Source organism: Molothrus ater, chromosome 9 (assembly GCF_012460135.2).
Source record: "Molothrus ater isolate BHLD 08-10-18 breed brown headed cowbird chromosome 9, BPBGC_Mater_1.1, whole genome shotgun sequence".
NCBI classification, from domain to species: domain Eukaryota; kingdom Metazoa; phylum Chordata; class Aves; order Passeriformes; family Icteridae; genus Molothrus; species Molothrus ater.
In genome coordinates, this window is record NC_050486.2 from 1538570 (window position 1) to 1559401 (window position 20832).

General features: G+C 42.2%; 1 protein-coding gene across 1 annotated transcript in view; it reads right to left on the bottom strand.

The window, feature by feature from the left end:
* DNM3 (dynamin 3) overlaps positions 1–20832 on the bottom strand; it is a 173330-nt gene that overhangs the window by 38278 nt on the left and 114220 nt on the right. Inside the window, 1 exon segment of the mRNA XM_054515853.1 lies at positions 19093–19204. Within this exon segment, the coding sequence (XP_054371828.1) occupies positions 19093–19204 (112 nt within the window).

The window sequence follows — 20832 nt, forward strand, 5'->3', positions numbered from 1 at the left end:
AGGCCACACAGTGAGAAGAAACCCAGCTGAAAGACTTTCCCTGCCTCCCAGGTTGAAGTGGAAATAGCTCTCAGCCCCTTTTCACCATGCACATTCTGCATCACCTTTAGGTGTATCTTACTCTAGAGGCCAAACAAGTGGCAGCAAAGGCTTTAGGGCTCTGAGGACACTGCAAAATTATTGGCACCATTTGCATTGGTTATTTTCTAACTGAGGAAAGGTTTTATGGGAAGCCACTGCACAGAGAGGAGCTGCTACTTTGGAAAAGACCAGATGTAGGTTAGGAACATCAGAGGAAGACAATAGACTCTAATGCTATTTTCAGGTGAGGGGATTTGTTTGTCCAATTTTGCAATTGCATTTACCTGAGCATCATTTAAACCTGTAATTTTGTTCCATTTGGATTTCAATGCAGTGATGCATAACATAAAATACTAAAGAGCTGTGGATGGCCCAAGTAAAAGCAAAAACTAGTCAAAACAAAACTCAAATCCTTTTATAGATTGCATATGGATTTATAAAGCCATAAAACCATGGAACAAGCACAAAACAAAAGCCGTGTAAAAAAAGGTTCAGTACAAAAAAGGCCAAGTGAGGAGGTGAAAAAACCATCCAGTGTTGTTGGTTCTGTTAGGAATTAATGGACACTCATGTTTCAGTCCAAAGGAGTCACTGGAATGGGTTGTGCATTTTATCCACTAGAAGATCCCAATGCACTTATTATCATGAGAGGGTCTCCCACTTGGAGCAATGCTGGATGGATCCATGTTCCTACTTGGGTATTCTGCACACATTTCATATTTTAACAAATTCATGGTATTAGTCCATCCTATAAGTATTAAAGTCAAATTCTTTCACAACTTCCCTGTGTCAGTGTGAAAATCTGTACCATCACAGGAGAATGTGGTGAGTTCAGGGACACTTTGTCTCCTTGAGTTAATAAGCTGTCATTCCTGGATGGATGCACCCCCCATTACTTCAAGGAGAATTGCTCCTTTCAGGAATTGGGCCTGATCCATCCTCAACCACAGCCTCCAGGAATCTCCTTCCCAGTACCCACTGGCATTTACTTAGGACTACAACTGCTTCCTTACATTCTGGAGTGGCAAAACCACTTTGAATGCTTTTCCTACAGGTGTCCTTCACGAGATTGATTTTCAGGCACAAAGAATTCCTTAACTCTTCACTGCAGCACAAATCATCCTCCAGCTCCATCCTGCACTCCTGCATCCCACTCTGCACCCAGCCAAACCCCTGCTAGAATTCTCACTGAGTTTAATAGTCCTGTCCTATTCCCCCCAACTCCTAACTGAGGTTAATTTCTTTTCTCCAAATATAAACAGAAACCAGCAGGTAAAAAAGTTTTGTCTAATGTGGCACTAAGGCTGTGGAATTTACTCCCATGTGAGAATGGCACAATAAAGTCATTTGTTTAAAAGTAAATTGAAAACATTCCAGTCTTCTCAGGCTTACAACTATTAACTTTGGTTTCTGCACAGCACTGTAGAATGTCTGGCATCAAAGACACTTTGTACATTGCGCTGAACTTGCACTGGACACTGTTAGTGGGCCATTAATCACAGCAAACAAAGATCCCATGCAAACACAAAAATTACTGATTTTTCCCATGTTCAGCATGGCCTAGCAAAGGTTAACACCACAGCTGCTGGATACTGCACATTTTGAGGCATGGAGTGTTGACAAGGCATCTGAGAACGTGCAGATTTTCCAACTAATAATTACGTATTCCACATGAAACAATTCTTATTTGTGCCTAATGCTGTCTAGAATGAGCCAGACACCTACCTCAGCATGAACTAGCACAACTTCAATTCAGGTGCCTACAAAAGCATGTCCCTCTTTCCCCCACACACAGATAGGATGTGTGAGTACAGGGGCACGGGGTAGTGGCAAGAAAATGGAGAGGATGTGATCCAAGGTTCACAGGAAGCACTGCTGGAGGAAGGGAGGGCTTATGGAAACAGGCACTGAGATCAACTTGCCTGAGGGAATGTGGAAGAGGAATGGGAACTGAACCAGAGAAAAATGAAAGAATCTGAAAACAAAAACCACTCAGTGGCCAGAGAAGCAGCAAAGGAAGCACAGGAGAAAGACCATGGTCTGGAAACACAGGCTGTGTTTCAGGGCGCAGTTCACTGATAATGGCAAAGGAGAAAATGCTGTGGCACAGGAGTGTGAATTACTGGCACTCACAGGCAGTTTTCTGTCATCCAGAGCAGGGCAGGGGAAAGCCTGAGCCATCTGCCTTGAAGCTTCCTGGCTGACAGGATGATTCCCATTGGGCTCCTCAGACTACAGACAAAATTCTTGCACCAACTTTCTCAGGTGAAAGAAACCTTACTGCAAAATCATCATTCTCTCCTAACCAGGGCAGGAGATGTGAATTGAAGCAGTGAGGGAATAAATTGCTACCTTCAGAAAAAAAACCCCAAAACAAACCAAAACCCACACCAAAAAACCACCACCACCAAAAACTCAAAAAACCCCAAAAAACAACACAACCAACCCCCCCCAACCCAAAAAAACCCACAAAAACCCCTAAAAACACTCAAAAAATCCCAAACCAAACAAGAAACCTCAGCCATCAGCTCCCAGTAATGCAGCAGCTCCTGCTGCTGCCCATGGAGTGGGTGCAGGATCACAGCATGAAGGTACCAGCATGGTACCCAAACTCAACAAAATGAGAAGAAAATTGATGCAAGTACAGGCTTGTTAGTCAAGCCATGACTGTATGCAAGACTTTTAAACATGCTTCTAAAGAGCTTAGACCTTAAATAAAATTTAAAAAAAGAAAAATAATGATGGCAGAGCTTGCCAAACTCAGTAAGTTAACTGATTTTGCTGACTAAAGAAAACTTGACAGATCTTTGGTTCAGCAAAGGGATACCCTTAGGAGACTGGCAAATAAGCTTATAAAGATGAGTATTAATGAAAGAATAGTGCAGTACAACAACTCTCTAACAGATAAATAAGTTATAATGTGGAAAGAAAAACTAGCAGCCTTGAAGGATTTGTTTAATGTGGAAAGAAGAACAAGCAGCCTTGAAGGATTTAATCACCAAAGGGTTGAATGGATGGGTCTTACTGAAATAAAATAGCATAAACTTGCCAGTTAAATTTGATTCTGCCCATTAGACAGAATTGTGAGGTAGTGTCAACACAATGGGAGTCTGAACAGTGTCCTGGAAGACAAGGATAACTTCAAGGATTGGGAAAACAGAAACAGGATCAAATCATAGCTGTATGCTGACAGACCAATGACAGCTGCTGCATGGACAGGGAGCTCAGCAGCTGGCAATGAAAATGGAAAGGAGAGCCCAGGCACAGCCAAGTGAGCATCAGATGATTCCAAGACACTGCTCTGAGGTGCCATGGAGGAGCACAAGTGCTGGTGGTCTCTGTTCTGGGCAGTGCTTGCCCAGTAGGGGTAACACTGTTTTGTACAGGACTGGGCACTGATGGAGGAGGCCATGAGACTCCTGGTGACAAATGACACTTCTCCTGTTCCCAGGGCTGCTGCACTATTTCCTTAAGAGTCAAATGAAGCTGCATGTTGAGAACAAGAGTATTTTATTTTCATTGCATTGGAACTGCTTTTCAGGCTCCCCTGGTAGAGCAGTGCAGCCTCTGAGAGCCCTGGACAGTTCAACTGGAATATCTCTGCCTCTTTCATGAACTATCTGGCCCTCCCCCTTCCTCCCCCAGGAGATCCTTGGCCATATCTCAAACCATACTCCCCTGCCTTCAGGCTAGAAGGGGCACTGCAGCAGCTCTCAGGTTAAGCTGGGGAGTACCTAAGGGAGGAAAGAGGGAAGGGGTTTGGAGAGTGCTCTCCAAAACCTCCCATGCACTCACTGATCCACCCAAAGCTGCTTCTGCTGCTTGGTGGAGCTGGAAGAAGAGGAAATGTGGCCTTTGGAGAGACTTAGGCTATTGGGCAAGGAGATTATTGTTTGAGCACTTTCTTCATGTGGCTGGAGAAGCAGGGCATGTTCCACAGGTGTGTGCAGAGCAATTTGGGAGCCTGGTCAGAGCAGAGTAAAACAGCAGTAAAATAACCCCTGCCTTTTGAAGCAGGATTTTCCCATTGCCTTCTCCAAACTGGAGGATCAGTCCTCTGAGTTTTCACCTTGTGAGAGAAGAGCAGGCAGCTGAAAAGAGCTGACTACAGACCTTGATGCTCCCGTGGTCTGCTGGTTACAGCTTCCATGTAATGGAGGGGGGAAGGAAAACTCGATCCAAGACCCTAAAATTGACATTTAAAGTGATGAAAGCAAGTTGGACTGGACTATCAGTACTAAGAGACAGTGACCATGTCAGAGACTGATCTCATCTAACAGAAGATTGCTTTAGATTTATTGGAGGATCAAATGACACACTTGAGAATCTGCTACTCCAGCTAAAACTCCATATCCATCTCATGAAAAGTTTTGGGGTGTTTATCAGAAGGGGAATGGTAGAAAGGGGTGAGAGAGAGGTGAACTCCTTAAAACATAATTTGTTTTCTGACTACCTTCCTTTCATAAGAAAAAAACAAAAAAGAATTCATCTTAAATTACAGGCATACAGACAAGCTTTCTCAGCCCCAGAAATTCATCCTACATGTTGATTAATGATCAAACTACTAGAGCTTTAGCATGAAAAATGGGCTAGGCTTCAACTGAAGATTGCCTGTAGCTAATGATGCAGTGGAATGAACATTTTCATTCCAGCTAAACCATTCCTGTTCCTGTAAAAATAAAGAAACCCAATCTTGGGTTATGAAAAAGACTTGTTGAATTCTGCATATTTCTTGGGTTAAAATAATGCCCTGCACCTTAACAGATCTGTAAATGCAGAGTATTACCTGTGAAGTCAGACACCCATATGATTACACACATGTACACCCAGAGTTTAAATACTGAGGTCAGGTCACGAAGAGAAGCTGGTAAGTGCAGCCTAGAATTTCACACCTATGGGCACATTACTGGCTTAGCAGATTTAACACAGCTCCTGTCTCAGGCTCAAAAATGTAAAATGTAATAAAAAACCCCAAAAGGAAGTGCAGTGGGCTTCACAGCATTTGCCTGGAGGGAAGGCTGACACAGGCACGGCTTGCCCGGAGATCTCCTTGTGGTTCAGCCCCTGGCGCCATCAGTTGGGCTTGAACTCAAAAGCTGTGGAGGGAGGTCATTAAAAGTGACTCTGCACCACTGAAAGAGGGTGGGAAAGGATTCAGGCATATGCAGGGGAAGGGATGTGTCTCTCCAGCTCTGGTGATTTCCATCATGGAAACACAGCACTTTACAGCTTTTAACCTTTATGCCGCTGAAGTCAACTATCAACGTTCTTTAAAATTTTGTTTTCGTTTCAGCACACGAAATGCAAACTCCAGTTTGGGAAATGTCAACAGCACGTTCTCCCTTAAACCACAAGGAAGGTGCAGAGTTGAAAAAGCAGCACAAGGAAGAAAGCTGAGAAGTGGAATCACACACACACAGTGACCCCACCAGCACGTTGGCTGGCCAGAACAGTGATTTTCAACACTATGGAACTCAGAGGGAGTGTGAGGGGAAGCCAGGAGGTTCAAACCATCCTGCTGGCTGCAGGGACAACTATTAAAAAAATTAGGAGGAAAGTCAGACCCCAGAAAGAGCACAAGACACTGTGTTCCAACTCTAACCAGCTGAAGGAAAGTTTATATAAAAACAATTACTTTGTTAGTGACTCATAAGGAAAGAATCCCCAAGCTTTCTTCAGGGAAACCCCAGTAAATAACAAGTCTAAAAACACATGAAGATGGTGCTGTCTGTTCTGTTACAATATTCAGTCCACATGATAAAACCTTTGGCAGAAGAACAACCTACTGAGCACAGATCCTTTTGGGAAACCCAAAACCCAGCAAGAACTGCTGTGGCTTGCTAAGGCTGCCTCATCTTCCAGATCTTGTGTGACATGTCTAATCCTAACTGGGAGAAAGTGGAGAAAAAAAGGCTTTTTGTAACAGCTCCTCTGTTGACTACATGCAGGTGCACTCTCAAGATACATAAATGCCTGGATTTCAATGCATTCTGCAGGTTTAAAACGAAATGTTATGGATTCAAATATCCTGCCACACTACATCCAAAGACACGGAGTAGAAAGGTCGCTGCATCTCTCTCTGGAGCATCTTATGAGACACACAGCAGGCTGGGCAAAGAACAGTCCAAAGAAGGGATGGATAAACTTTGTATACTTCGCAGTGTATAACTTCTTTGCCTATGAAGATGTTTTTTCCTTTTATTTTCTTTCTTCTTTCTCTTTTTTTTAAAGTTAGCACATTCTGGAAGTATGGGTTTTTAAGCACACCTTCCAGCAAGAGACTTTAAACTCAGTAAATTTGTAAAAATATGAGAAATCACAGCGGTTTCCCAACAAATGACCATATCTGAACACTGAACCAGTGATGCCTGAAACTTGCACTGACTGGGAAATTCCAGGTAGGAATATTAACAGAAACATTCTGTGTCAAGCAGAGATTATGTTCTGTAGCAAAATACTTTGTTTTGGAAGATATCTAAGAGGACTGAGTGGGAACCTGGGAGCAATTCCTTAGCCATTTTATCTCACTCTCTGATGAATTTTTAGTCTCCATGTGAATGTTATTTTGTACTGGAAAGCTCCCCTGCCCAAAATTATACCTTTACATACTGAACAGAACATGTTTTAGTTTATTCTCAGCTGCTGTAGAGCCATAGCAGACTCCAGAAACTTTCCACGATATAGCCAGAAAATTGTCAAGAAAATAATAGAAGGTTGAAAGCATTGAATAGTCATTCCCAAGGGGCTGAGAAGTTACCATAGTAAAAGAGTGTTTTTAACCCAAATGCTCAGCAACAAAAGCAGTAGCATCACCAATATTTGAACTGTAATTTTCCATTGTCAGTTGGAGGTTGAATTTGGAAGGAATGGGGCATTTGTGACAATCTTTCAGGTATTTGTGACCATAGCCTAATGTTCTTCTCCTTATGATGAAACATGTTTTATAAAAAGCTATGAACCATCATTCTAAAGGCCACCAATACTGAAGAAGCATGAGCAGCTACACGTAAGATATAAGGAACTCCTTTAAAAAGGGAGCATCTTTTGGGTTAAGTAAATCATTCCAACATCTCAAATGGAAGATTCAACTAAAAGGAGCATAGACAGGAAGAATGCCTGAAAAAAAAAACCCCAAGCAATGCATGGGAGAGGGACAGGTCACACTAGAGAAAAGTTGTGTGTATTTAAGTACTCCATTGGAAATTTGAGTTCCCTTGCTTTGCTGCTCAAAGACAATTACCTAAGGACCTGGAACTTCCAGAGACCTATTGTCAATGAAGAGAGAGTGAAGCAGCTCAAGAGATCCAGACTTGGAAGGAATAATCATTGATTATTCTAAACACAGACTCCCAAAAATGCAATTCCCCAGTAGGAACCCGTCAGAAAAGACCAGAATTCTGATGGAAGGAAGATGTTGATGGTTCTATACACTAAAGGAAGCCCACCCAGTGTGCCTGAACAAAGACATTAACCAGGGTCTTGGAAAATAGACAGACACTCAGTCTTGGGTACACAGAAGGAGGGAGAGCTTCATTGCATGCCTACATCTAGGATACTTCACAAGGATTATTGGTGTTTTATCACTTGAACAACTAGTCCAATGCATGCTTTTGAGCAATTTTCATACTCTAAGCCTCTTCCACCATGTAAGGATGGACACTCAAATCAACAAGTGTCAAATTTCAGAGAAGAATTGAAGAGTATCTGAGAAATAATCAGAACAGGAGGATTAATCCCCTTTATCTGTAAAAGACAGGAAGAAAGAAATCCCTGCATACTCCAAAGATGTTGGAGTGAGGTATTTTTAAAGAACAAATGTCCTTTGCTAGGCAGACCAGTGCCAAACAGGTAGTGTGCCCCAAACCCCTGTTTCTAGAAGCACTCTAGTGCTAGTGACAAACCTTTAACAAGCAACACTGTCCTGCAATAATTCATTGATTCTCTCGTGCCATTCTTGGACTGCCAGCAACAATGTTCTTACTCTCAGTTTGTAAAATGGGATCCTGATCTGCAACTGCAACTTCTAGACAAATAGAATCTATTCCCAATATTAAAACCAGCTGCTGGAAAGGCATCATGCTGGGGCTTACAAAAGAAACTGTAAAAAGAAGAGGGAGCTCAAGAAAATAAATGGGACATGGGGCAGAAATCACAGCCCCAGTGAGACAAAGACAGGATTGGTTCTACGAAAGAAGAACTTTATTTTAGCAGAACACTAATCAGACTGCAAAAATCACTGGAAAAACCCAAACAGCCCCCGAAGTCATGCAACACTAAGGACAACATCCCCACTCGCAACAGGTGAAATTCTCACTCTCTGGAAGTGATGCCATTGATTTCCCCATGCCCATCTTCCAGCCTGACCATGACCCAGCCTGGCTAAAATGAAACCATTTCTGAGCCCACATGTTCACCCATCACATTAAAAGGTATTTTCTGCAGAGCAGTGTATAACAAAGAGGGAGCTGATATTTTCAAACTAAAAAAGACAACTGAAGGTGAAGTTTCCTAAAGCAGGAGCCTTGATTTGCACCACACCAAGGGCAACCCAGGTGGTGTTAAGGACTGCAGACAATTCTGCATTTTGGTCTCAGGAGAGAGACCATCACCTGTGTCAAAGCCCTCAGTGGAGGAACAGCAGGGAACTCTTCCCACAGAGCTCCTTGGTGCACAGAGCTGACATGAGCACATCTCTGGAGTGTTTGCAGCCACATTTTGAGGCACAGGTGATCTGAGAGAGAAGCTGAGCTTTTTGGGGATGCCTGCCCTGTATGCAGCTGCAAAAGTGGATAAAAGCTAAGCTAAGAAGAGCTAAGGTCAGTCCTTAGGAGAGCTAAGCACAATATCACACTACTACTGAGAATTTGCTGCCTGAATCAGCCAGATAACCTTTAATAACTATATCTTAGAAATCTGGTACAGCAGTTGTTTCCAGGCCATGGTCATGAACAACTCCATATTTTTACACAATGCCAGCACAACACAGCCAAGGACAGCTGGCCTGTGACTGCAAGGCTTCTGTTCACTACAAGAAGGTTCCTGCTTCTACTGGAATAATATCTAGATCTGAAAATCAAACAGTATTAAACCAAACTACAACTGAACATGAAATTACATTGCACAAGACTGATTTTTCTCTCAGACTTTATCTTCCATTCTCTGCATTAGTTTCTTTACTTGATTTCCATAAATGCCTTTAGGTTTGCTGCCACCAAGTTTAGAAACCCCAGCTGTTGAACAGGTCAAGATAATACTATGCAGCAAATGGAACCAGAAAGTTTGAGTATCTGCTGCTAAGGGGTCTGATGGGGGCCTGACACTGTGTGTTACTGCTCTTGGTAATTTTGTACCCACCCACCAATGAGCTTCTACCTAACTCAATAATGTGACCTGTTACCTGAACTCAGGAGCACATACAATGCTATGTAATTCTCTCTTTTAATCATAAATAACTTGCTTATAGAAGAGGAAGAGCAGAGGTTGAGTTTCAAAGAGAAGAATTTAAAGGAAACAGAATGAGATCACTTGTTTCTCTGCTGCAGGAACTGAGGCTTCAGGAACAAAGGTGTGAAAGTCACCCAAAAACTGCACTGATCAGACACCTGAACATGTCCACAGACAGCTCTTCCTAGTGGGAAATCACCATTCTCCAAAGCTGGCACTCCTGAGATATCAAGTGTCACACACCAAACACAGAAGAACAGGGAAGACATCAGTCAAAGGCCTCAGTGGAGCTGAGGAGTGACCACAGAACAGAACACATGACATCCTGGAAGGAGAGTTATGGAACTAAAGAATGCAGCTCCAGAATGGAGGCTTTTACACCCTTAATATGGGCCTTGATTCTGACTCAGCACATGGAAGGTAATCCTAAACCTGTCTCCACAAAAAAAGGTAGGTAGAGAAGGTTAAAGAAATCCAGGATGAACTATGTCAGAGTAGGCATTGCATATCTTCATTTTAGTCCAAAATACAGTCAGGGAAAGCAACATTCAGCTTCTCCTGCTCATCTTGTTTTCCCTTCTAGATGAGAAAAAAGGAGTATCTGGCTGCTCACCAGCTGCCCTCCACCCTCATGTCTAATGATGACATTTCCTGTTACACTGTAAATGCTATGGAAGAGTGAGCCTAGTGACATTTTTGGCAGGAAAAAAAAAACAACAAATTTTTATTTACTCCTAATTTCTATTCAGTTTTTGTGCAATTACTGACTTAGAAGACAAGGAAGGTATTTTAGGATTGTCCCAAACCCTTGTGATAGTTGTGTGTTTCCCCCTCTGTTCAGTCCCCCTCAGGGGTGATCCCATATGCTAAAGGAGCCACCTGCCCTTCCTGACCACAGCTATTCCAAGAGCTGGAGCCACAGGGACTCCAGCTGAAGGTATCAGCCTGGGCTCCAAAGCACCTTTGTGGCTGAGATTGCTGCAGCTCAGTCTAGAAACACCTTCCTCTCCTCCAGCCAACTTTCAGTGCTCATTGACCAGCTCTGGGAAAGCACCCTGAGAGTCTGGCCACCCTCACTGCCTCCCCCAGGGCAAACCTCACTGCATGTCCAGAATGGGGCTAATAGTCCTGAAACTTCACAGCCAGACAGCTTTCACCTTTCTGCAGAGTTTCATCAAAATCCCTCACTGGAGTAGAAGTGGTGTAAAAACTAGCTGCCCCATAAAAAATGAAGAATTTAAAAATATTTTCAGTATGCAGACATCTTGCCAAAAGTACAGTAAAGAGCCCACCGTGAATACAGAACAGAAATAAAAAATGTTTGCTCATTTCTAAATTTCCTGGAGTTTGCTTAATGTCAGCAGGCTCAGCTAAGAGCAGGAACATAAAACCCAGTGACAGCCATTGAACCCCCGACCCCATCAGCAGCTTTGCTGAGACTGGCTTTGGAACCACTCAGAACATCAGCCTGCATCTTGTTACACTCCCTGCAACTGATGCAATCCTGTGAATCTCTTCTCCCCTGGCCATTTTTAACTCTCTCAGGACAGAAGTTCTTTTACTCTTACAGGAATATGAACCAGGGCTGCTCTGTTTCTTCGGCAACATTTGGGGAGCAAGGTTTCATCTTTTCAGTTTTTGTTTGAAGGAGTAAATATTTAGGAGAAGCAGAAGATAGCTTTCCTCTGAAACATGTTTGCACATCCTTGGAGCAGCAGGCAGGGAGAAGGGGACTGAAAACAGGCTGCCATTTCCTTGCCTGCCTGCCTTTGGACTGCCTTTGACCCAGTGTGTGCGCATGCACCCTCACCCCTGGGGCTGCTCTTTTACACCGGCACTTCCTTGTAAAATCCAACTCATCTGTTCAAAGCAACGACTGAAACACTGTCTATAAAATTATGGCATTTTTCCACTTGAAAAAAAAATAAATTAACACTTCATTTAAAAGTTATTTTTAAACCTACTTGGCTTGAAGCCACCTTTAGTCACAACTGAAATGAATTCTTCTTTTCCTAGAATTCAATGCCTTCCTTTTCTAAAATATACTAGTTTAAAAAAAGTAAACTCAGTAAATGCAGAGTTTATACTTCTGACTACACTGTTTTGCCCTCTGACATATCAGCAGTTTGCTTTTCAACAAACCCAAACAAGTCTTTACTTTTTCTACTTTAGGGACTTATCCCAAGCAGGGACTTGAGCAATGCCAGAGCAGAACACTGAATCTGGCTGGGGCACTGGCAGAGCACCACCACAGCCAGGAACACAGTTATGTCTGGGAGGGAACTGAAGCCCTTTCAGAAACATGGCCAGACTTGAAAAGAAAGCACCAGAGCTTTATCCCAGTGTGAGACACGTCCAGCTTCTGGCACTGCACCTGCACTTACATGGAAGAGCCAAGCACAAAACACATGAACTGAGAGCACTGCTGTCATATATGCAGAGAGAATGGGGATCCTGACTTCACTGTGTTCCCATTTTCCAGGACTGTCTCAAGAGACAGAAGGACATCTGGACTCCTTAATGAAGTAGCTGATCTGGAATCTGGGTTTAGTAACACTAATTCACCTTTAAATAAAATAAGAAGTTTTTAAAAAATGGGGAGAGAAAAGAAATACTTAATTAAGCCATTAATATGTCACCAAAAAGTATTTGAAGGACCAACAGGCAAACTGACCTGACAGAAAGAGTATTTTCCTTCTCTTTTCAGGGGGACTCTGCTTTTCCCAAAGAGAAAATGCCAACTAAATTACATTGATTTTATATTCAGTGACCATTTGCATGCTCAGCATTATCTGCACAGTGATAACTCCACTGAGATGTGAATATGGAGCTCATAGACTTTAGTTCTACACATTCTGTAAAGGGCATCAGCAAGAACAGCAATGCAAAATAATTTAAAAAAATTATAGTCACTATATGTAAAAGGTAATTTAAAGAGATTTTGGGTTTCCAAGTCAAAGTTTCTCAAGTCTGAGATCAGCATTTAAGTGTCTGGTATTTTGAATCAAGTAGAAATTATTGGCTAACTCAGGACTTAGTGATGACAAAGAAAAGGTGGCTTTTTATATAAAAAGTGGTGCTTTAAGCTTTTGAGATTTTTCTGTTGCTTCTGTTTTATTGCTTGACTGCCAAGGGATTCAGAATCAAAATTTCCTAAGGTCCCAGCAACCTATCTACTCTTTTAACCTAGTAGTGTTAGAAGCCCATGGAGGTGCACTCTGGGAGAATGGTTCAGGTTTTGGTATTGTTTTCAAACAGCAGCATCTGGAGAGCTGTTTTGAGGGGATTTGGTTTTTAAATAGGGGTAAAGAAGATGCACAGGGTAAGCAACAAATCCACAGTGGTGGGTTAGGACAGTCAGAGGCTCTCAGCTCCTCTGTCTTCAGCAGCTGGGCTGAAGTATAGTGCTCTGCACAACCCTGGACAATTCTGCACTCATTCCCCATGCTAGGCTGTGGAGCTCAGTGTTAATATTAGCAAAATGCAGCTTGCCAACATGTGCTAGCTGAATGAGGTAGGTCTCCATTACCTCATTCCACACGACCCTTTTACAGATTTTATCCAACAAAGCTTCTGAAGATATATTTATCTTTAACCATGTGAGAAATCTCACTTACAGTAATGATTGTGCAACAATAAAAAGTAAAAATAAAAATGATTAGTAGTCCGCTGACGATTATAAACCCTCTTCACTTCCCTTCCTCCCCCTTTTTCTTACAGACTCATTACTCCAATGTTTATTTTTACTTTTGTAAGTCCAAGAGTGCAAAGCTAAAGGCAGAGGTATAAAAGAGGCCACAGTCTGAAGGATGGGTGAGTCCAGGATTGTGACATGTGAACACATGGCAGGATCCAGTGCAGGAACAGCACACTGGGCAGCACTGGAGGAGGGTTACAGCTCTGGGAGCAACCCAGGAAAGCTGTGCCAGGTCAGGAAGGAAGGATTCTGCAGCTTTTCAGCATAAAGTTGCATTAGAAGCTTTAAGACACTGTCACTGTCAATCTGCCATTCCTCTCCGCCCTGACCTCTTCTCAGAAAATCTCTGGTCACCTCTCAGGTTTATCCATGCCATTTTCCAACTCCACTAGGTACAGAAAACTCAAGACTGTGGGGTTTGAGCCTCTGCAGGCAGCTGCAGGTTGGTTCCATCTGTCCAGCTGGGATCAGGAATGATCTGTGTGGAGGAGAAGGGGGACACACAGATGATGAGACACAAATCCTTACAAGGAACTGGGTCAAAGAGAAAGATCAGGATGGTTTCCTGGAGATTTCTTTTGGAGTTATCTTCTGGATGGCAACCCAGGCCAGATGGAGTTTCTGAACCTACAGCAAGAACTGTCCTTGGCTCAGAGTGAAGGAAGAGTTAAGAGCTCCCAAATCCTCACATCTCACAGGTTTCTCCTCTCCCTGCTCATGGGTGTCCTGCTGAAATCTGTCAGCTGACCTCCCTGGGGTGCCCCACAGCTCACAGCTCTGCAGAACAGAGCAGGTCCATGCAGCTCAGTTCGTGCCAGCCCCAAGAGCTCAGTGTGCCCCATCTCTCCCCATTTCCCTTAACAGAGCATCTACAGTCTCCTCTGAGATCAGAGCAGCATCCCCTGCAGCAGCAAAGCCTTAAGCCAGCATGTTGTAAAGAAACATTATAAACACTACCTTGACATTTTAGTGTACACAGTTAACATTTACATTTCACACCACCTCCTATGTAAAGTCCCTCTCTCCACGCCATCAATTCACCAATTCTCTTAACCCCTCCCCATCCAACACTAAGAGCACCTTTTCTCAGGCAGGCCAACAAAACAGAGTATTTTTGGTGCTTCTGAGCCCAGCCACTGTGGAGAGAGGAGTGGTCAAAAACTGGTTAAAAATACAAAAATTAGAAGCAGACAAAATTCCCCAACCGTCAAAACCTTTAAAACCCACCTGGGTCCTTCCCAAATATCCCAGAAAGTATCCAGCTCACAAAGAGATGCTACAGGCAATACTCAAAGGCTACTTTCAGTGTTTGCTGTGAAGCATCTTTTGATGCTCCAGATTCATCTTCCTAAGGGTTAATATACCAAAACAGGAAGGGGGAGGGGGGGGTGAAAAAAGTCACAAAAGCTGTATAACTCCTTTCTGAGGTATGACAAACTCTCTCTGCATCTTATTCCAAAGTGTGAGATGTGAAACTTCCATTCTTAAGCTCAGTAAAAATGGCATTAAAAAGTCCCAACCCTGGGAACTGCATTATTATTCGTTTATCAGATCAACATCAGCAAAACTGTCTTTTTATGTGCTGCTTACTTTCAAAAAAAACCCCTACCACGCATATTTCAGTTCTCCCTCTCCACACCCCACACCCTTCTGCTGCTGTCCAGCTGGAACACATCAAGGGTCTAGAAGCCAAGTCAAATGTTGACCCCACCCTCCTCCATCCATTTTAAGGCACCTTCAAAGCCAGTACACTGATCTAGTTCAGCTTAGCCAACAACGCCAGCAAATCTGTTATTTAAGACTTTAGTGCTGGGTTTTTATAACTGCCCATTAATACAAGCTTTGATGTATGGTCAAAAAACCCAGCTGTAATGAGTTTCATCAGACTGTAGTAACCTTTCCTCAGAAGGTCTTTATTACTATACCTTCATAATCTTTGGGCCCAATACTTTTATGGAAGCATTCTTACTGAACCTCCTTAAAAACAGCTCTGCAACACTTAACACTCTTTCCCCAAAATTAAAACAAAGAGCCAGTTATAGTTTTTCTTGAAGACACTTTTGCACCCACATTTTAACCACATTTTGCTGTTAAGAGCATGCAGGCAATAGCTGTGTGAACTGAAAGACAAACTAATTTTCATTACAAAGTCCTTCAGACAGGATACAAAAGGATTTTGTAAAAGGACAAACAACTTACTTTGTTGCTCCCCTTTGCAGGATGCAGCACAGAAGAAAGAGGGGAAAAAAGAAATATTAGTTATATTTATTTTACATGCATTCAGCCTAACTTACACAGTTCTGGAAATGGCTCAAACCAAATGAGGAACTGACTCAGGGAACATTCATGGAATCCTGCAGTCAGACAGCTTCCAGGGGAGCACAGGACATTCACAAAGGACTTAAATGTTCAGCAGAGCTGTTTTCCTCACTGCACAAACATTCTGACCTGGTGCAAATCAAGAGCAGCTCCTGGGAAGTCGCTGAATACAAATACAAGGGAGAAGAAAAGAGAGGCCTGAAGTGATGGATGGGATGGGATGGGATGGGATGGGATGGGATGGGATGGGATGGGATGGGATGGGATGGGATGGGATGGGGATGGGGTGGGATGGGATGGGATTTTCATGTGTTGGTGACACTGAACTTCCAGTACTCAAAGCAACCAGCTGGGTTGAGCTTTCCACGACAGCCATTCCCTACAACTTGCCAGCTAATGGAAAGTTTCAAGATTCAAAGCATTTTAAAAAGCAAATGTTGAATTTTTAGATTAGTAAAAAAAATAAGGAGGAGATGGCATGGGGGGGCATGGGGGGAGAAGGAATGGGTGGTGCTAACAAGGTAAAGTGTGCAGAGCAGTTACGACAAACATCTGGGCTATTATTTTGGTTTAATTGTGAGTTTTGCCATGAGCTGGCATGAACAGTGTATATTATACAGTGGGAAGCCAGCCAAAACAAACACCAGTTGAGAAATACAGTCTGGAAAGGTTAGTCACAACGTTGTAGTCATTTTTTAACAAAAAAAAGGAGGGTTTTGGATGCATTGGTCCAGAAAGCCAGCAGCAAAGTCAGCTGGTAAATGGATATCCCATTTCAAAGTGAATTGGCCACAGGATGATTTATATCAAGCAAGCTGACTTGCATATGGGTTGGAAAAATAAAAACACTGATTCATTGCTATCTGGGTGGCTGTCAAAGCCCACAGCCTCACAAAGGCAAATGGATTGGGAAGCGGGGACTTGGAAACTGCAAAGAATTCAGAGCAACACTGAGGGCTGATCAGAGGTAATTCATGGGACAGTGAATATGGGAACACAGTCACTGTGCATCCCCATGGACAGAGGGACAGGGAAAACAAGCACAATGAAGCAAGGAAATGGAGGAAGGGGGTGATATATGGCCTTTAAAATATTAATGGGATTTGCTTAGGCAAAAAGAAAGATTATCAATCTAGAACCTTGGACTTTAAATGAGCAGGATTAAAATAGCAGCACTCCATATTAGTGGCAGCAAGTACTGAGCCCCATTACCACTGTAATCAAACAACTGTATGTAGCACTACTAAAAAAAAAATCAGCAGAAAATGAATATTCTTAGATTCTTAGTTGAGAGATTTGTCCTTGGTGAGAACTCAGAACACAGCTCTTTAATCAGTGCCAGATTCCTACTTCTCCTTTAGTTTTCATTTCCAAGCAGCAATTCTTCTGCTTTTGGTGCCAAAGCCTGGATACTCAGAGTTCCCAGCTGTGCCTCACAGGTAAAAGAGAGAGAAGTTCACTCTTTGAAGGGGCTTAGGCACCTCTTCGCCTTTTCAACTCGGGATCATGAAGCTGGGGGGAAGCACTAAAGGAAACTCAAGTTGCTGCCATTTCCTGACAGTCCCTCCTACTTAAAAACATGGTCTATGAATCTTTGAAGGAGACTAAAAACTGGGGGGTGTCTCTAAAACAATTTTATATTGTCAGAGGAAGGTGTGAAACTAAGGAGCATGCACAGGATTTTCATGAAATGCTGCTCATTTTTATTTAGGATACACTGGATCTACTAAGATACCTGGAGCCTTGAAGATTTTGTTTTGCAAAATTCAAAACTCTGAACAGCAGACTCCCAGTCCACATTTGAACCTCCTTAGGAATAAAGTTTTGGAGGCCTAGAGTAGCACAGAGCATCTTTGCTGAACAGCTTGATAAACTACTGGGCAAATTTCAAACTACAGGCATTTGGAACAATAATATTTACTCTTTTATAATGTAAAGATAATTCCAGCTCAAAGGAGAACTGTATTTTGACTCCCTTCTACTTCTTTCAAGGAAGTCTCTCATCTTGCATCTAAGACTCTTTTGACAGACCAACTTTAAACAAAACCAAGAATTCTTTATAAACATATTTTGAATACCAAGTATTTTTAGGGAGAAGGGAGAGACAGGAAGACAGAAGAGAAGTTCAGAAATTCAACTAGTCTGTCTTTTTTAAGGATAAAGTACCAGATATACTAATATGATAAAACCATCACAGAACACAAGATTAAAGCAGAGGCAGCAAGAGTCTTTTGTGAAATCATCATTAAAACCTAAGCAAGAAAAACCCAAAGCAACACAGAATATTGGTCCAAGTAATTAATTAGGTAACCTCTCATAACAAATCCTTCTTACATGGCTTCTGATATTCTTAGGTAGGAACAGATCTACTGGAACAGGCAACATACTGAAAAGTCACCAACACTGTTTTACTTTTTAAAGGTAAAGTCTCAGGTACCTGGTATGTCTCCAGCTAAATGCATATTTGCACTATTCTCTAAAAAACCGTCATTATTACTATCATCACTGTTTATTTCTATAATAACTGGAGAATCCACTAGTATAAGAATTTCTTATTTATCTTTTAATGGCAGTCTTGAAACTTTGTATGAAGAGAAGAAGCTGAGCTTGTTTGCATGAACAGCTCCTGGAGGAGATGCAGACAGAATTGTACTGGAAGCCGTGCAGGCATCACAACCAAGGGAAGAAAAAGATGAAGAAAGAAGACAGCACAAGACCCTGGACTCAAGGAACCTGGCCTTCCCATGGAAAACAATCAGGAAGAAGAGCAAATTCATGAGAATCAAGCATCCTTCCTCAGAGCAGATCTTCTGCCAAAGACATCCAGCACTCACTGCAGAAAGGTGAGCTGTGCATTACAGAAGCTTTAAAGGCTCAAATGCCAGGTATTTCTGCTAGTCAGCCTTCTCTTTGGATACATCTCAAACCTTCACTTGAAGTAAAACACCAAGATATCCAGGTCCAAAAAATATTAAATAGTAGCTGGACATAGTCTGTTTCCCAACTTTCTGTCATTTCTAGTAAATGAACAGAGGCTTTTTTATTGTATCCTGTTCAATTTGCTCCACATGATGATTAGCTGAGTAAAATTGCCTTTGGAAAGGTTTAGCATGTGTTTCATACACAAAAAATGATGCAGTGAATAAGTAAAATAAATATACATGATTGCCTGGAATGCTTCTGTCAGTTCTGTAATCCAGAGCTTGAGGGAATAAACTGTTCAAAGCACATCTTTACCTTAGAAAACATTAATAGAAACAATGAAGCTCAGGAAACCCCAAATTGCTCAATGCTTTTACTACACAGCTCCAATGAAAAACACGTTGGAAGCTTTGGTTTGTGGTTGGTTGGGTTTTCTACAGTGAGGTTTGACGCACAAATTGGTCTTAAAATATTTCATTATGAATATTTTAGAATTACCACAGTACAATGAAAAAGCTGCTCTTTGTTGAGATATCTGCATCAGACACTGTGTTTTCCCAGATGATACAGTTGGTTTTTTTTTGACTCAAACAGAGCAGCTACTGGCAAACGAGTGAGCTTTAACTTACTGAGGATTTATCAGGATAGACACCGGCTCGTAGCAGAGATGCCTTCCAGCTATCCACCTCCTCTTGGGAGTCACAGGCTAGCTCAAGGAAACGGTAATCCTTGTAAACATTCCTAGAACAAAGAGCACCACATTGTAAAACTAACATTTTACTGCTCTCTATCATGCACACAGCATTTAAAACTAAAAATCATTTGGGATCAGGAATTACTCGGTAATTGTTGTGCACAACAGACTTTATGGGACAGGTGCTTGTTTAATAATTACTTGGAGTACTTAAAAATATCTTTGAATGCTACAGCACAGCTCTGGAAATAATAATCACCTGAAAGCACCGTGAAACTACTTCAAATCAATTTTCCTGCTTTTGCTAAAACAGAGGACTTTCAGGGAAAAAAGGGTGTTGTGATGAAGAGGACAAACACGTAAGACACGCCAACACAACAGCACAGCTTGTGATGGACTGCTGCTGTAACCAATAAAAACCAAAACCATCACTGATGCAACTTCTTCCCATGTGAAGTCCTTTCAGTCCAGTTTATACCCGTTCCAGGTTTTAGACATCATCAGTAAAAGAGGAAAAAAAGCAGCAATGATAATCAAGATATTTTTAAACAAACAAAACAAACCTCAGATGTCTCTCATCACAGTAAGAAAACTGGGACATGTTTAAATCAAACCTCTTACAGGTAGTTCACATAATGAGATAAATACAGGGGATCACTTAATGGAAGAAAAGAGAAAGGAGGGAAAATACATCTGTAGGAAGGTGGTGCTTGTAAATTCTTCAGTACACAGAACAGATTTTCCCCTCACGGTTTAGCCATTAGTTTCTGAAATCCAATTCTATAGACAGAGCAGATCACTGTAAATTTGTCAGCCAACAGTCTTTTTAGGAAAGGCCACGAGCTCAGCTGAAAAGGGTAAGGAAAGCACATTTTGCTAGATCTTAACAGTTGCACAGGGATCAATCTTCCATCCCAACCAGACTGTTTTCTTCCCTCAGCAAGCTGTGGAGGAGAGGGGTTGATGGAGATTGCTTCACTCTCAATGACACGGGGCCCTTTGGTTTCACTGTGCAACTACAGAGGTCATTTCTGCCACATATTCTGAGAGGGAAAAAACCTGAATTCACTGTAGAACAAGGAAATAAAGCTATTATTGTCACTGCCCAGACAAATTTCTTTAGCATTTGGGGACTGGTGGGATTTCACTGCCACACTGCTGGAACACAACTGACTTGATGTAATTCCCACTCACAGCAGTGATTCTTTCTTAAGCAACAATGGCACCAGGCACCTCACAGCCTTGCTTTTTAGGGGCGGGAAACAGGTTAAAAAAAGGTAAAAAAGTGTAATTGAACCTGAGCATGAAGCAGCCATGAAACCATATCATTAAATTATCACCTATGAAACCACAGCACAGCAACCAGAGCACACCCACTCTGAAGAGAGCAAAATGTGGTATTTTTCAGCAGGCTCATAGGTTGAATTCAAAACTGCAAAGAATAAAGGACATACTCAGAATTATTTCCTTACATTGGTGATTCAATTCTCACCAAATTCAAAGGCTAAATCTGAGCACCAGGCTTGCACTACTCCCTTCAAAAACCCACAGTGGAGGTGCCACCAGGGCATTTCCTTCCCACAGAAACCAGCCCCAAAGGTCACAAAGAGTCACTAATGGGCCTGATAGCACAGTTTAGCCAAAGCCACTGACAGGATGAATAACTGGAAGCTCT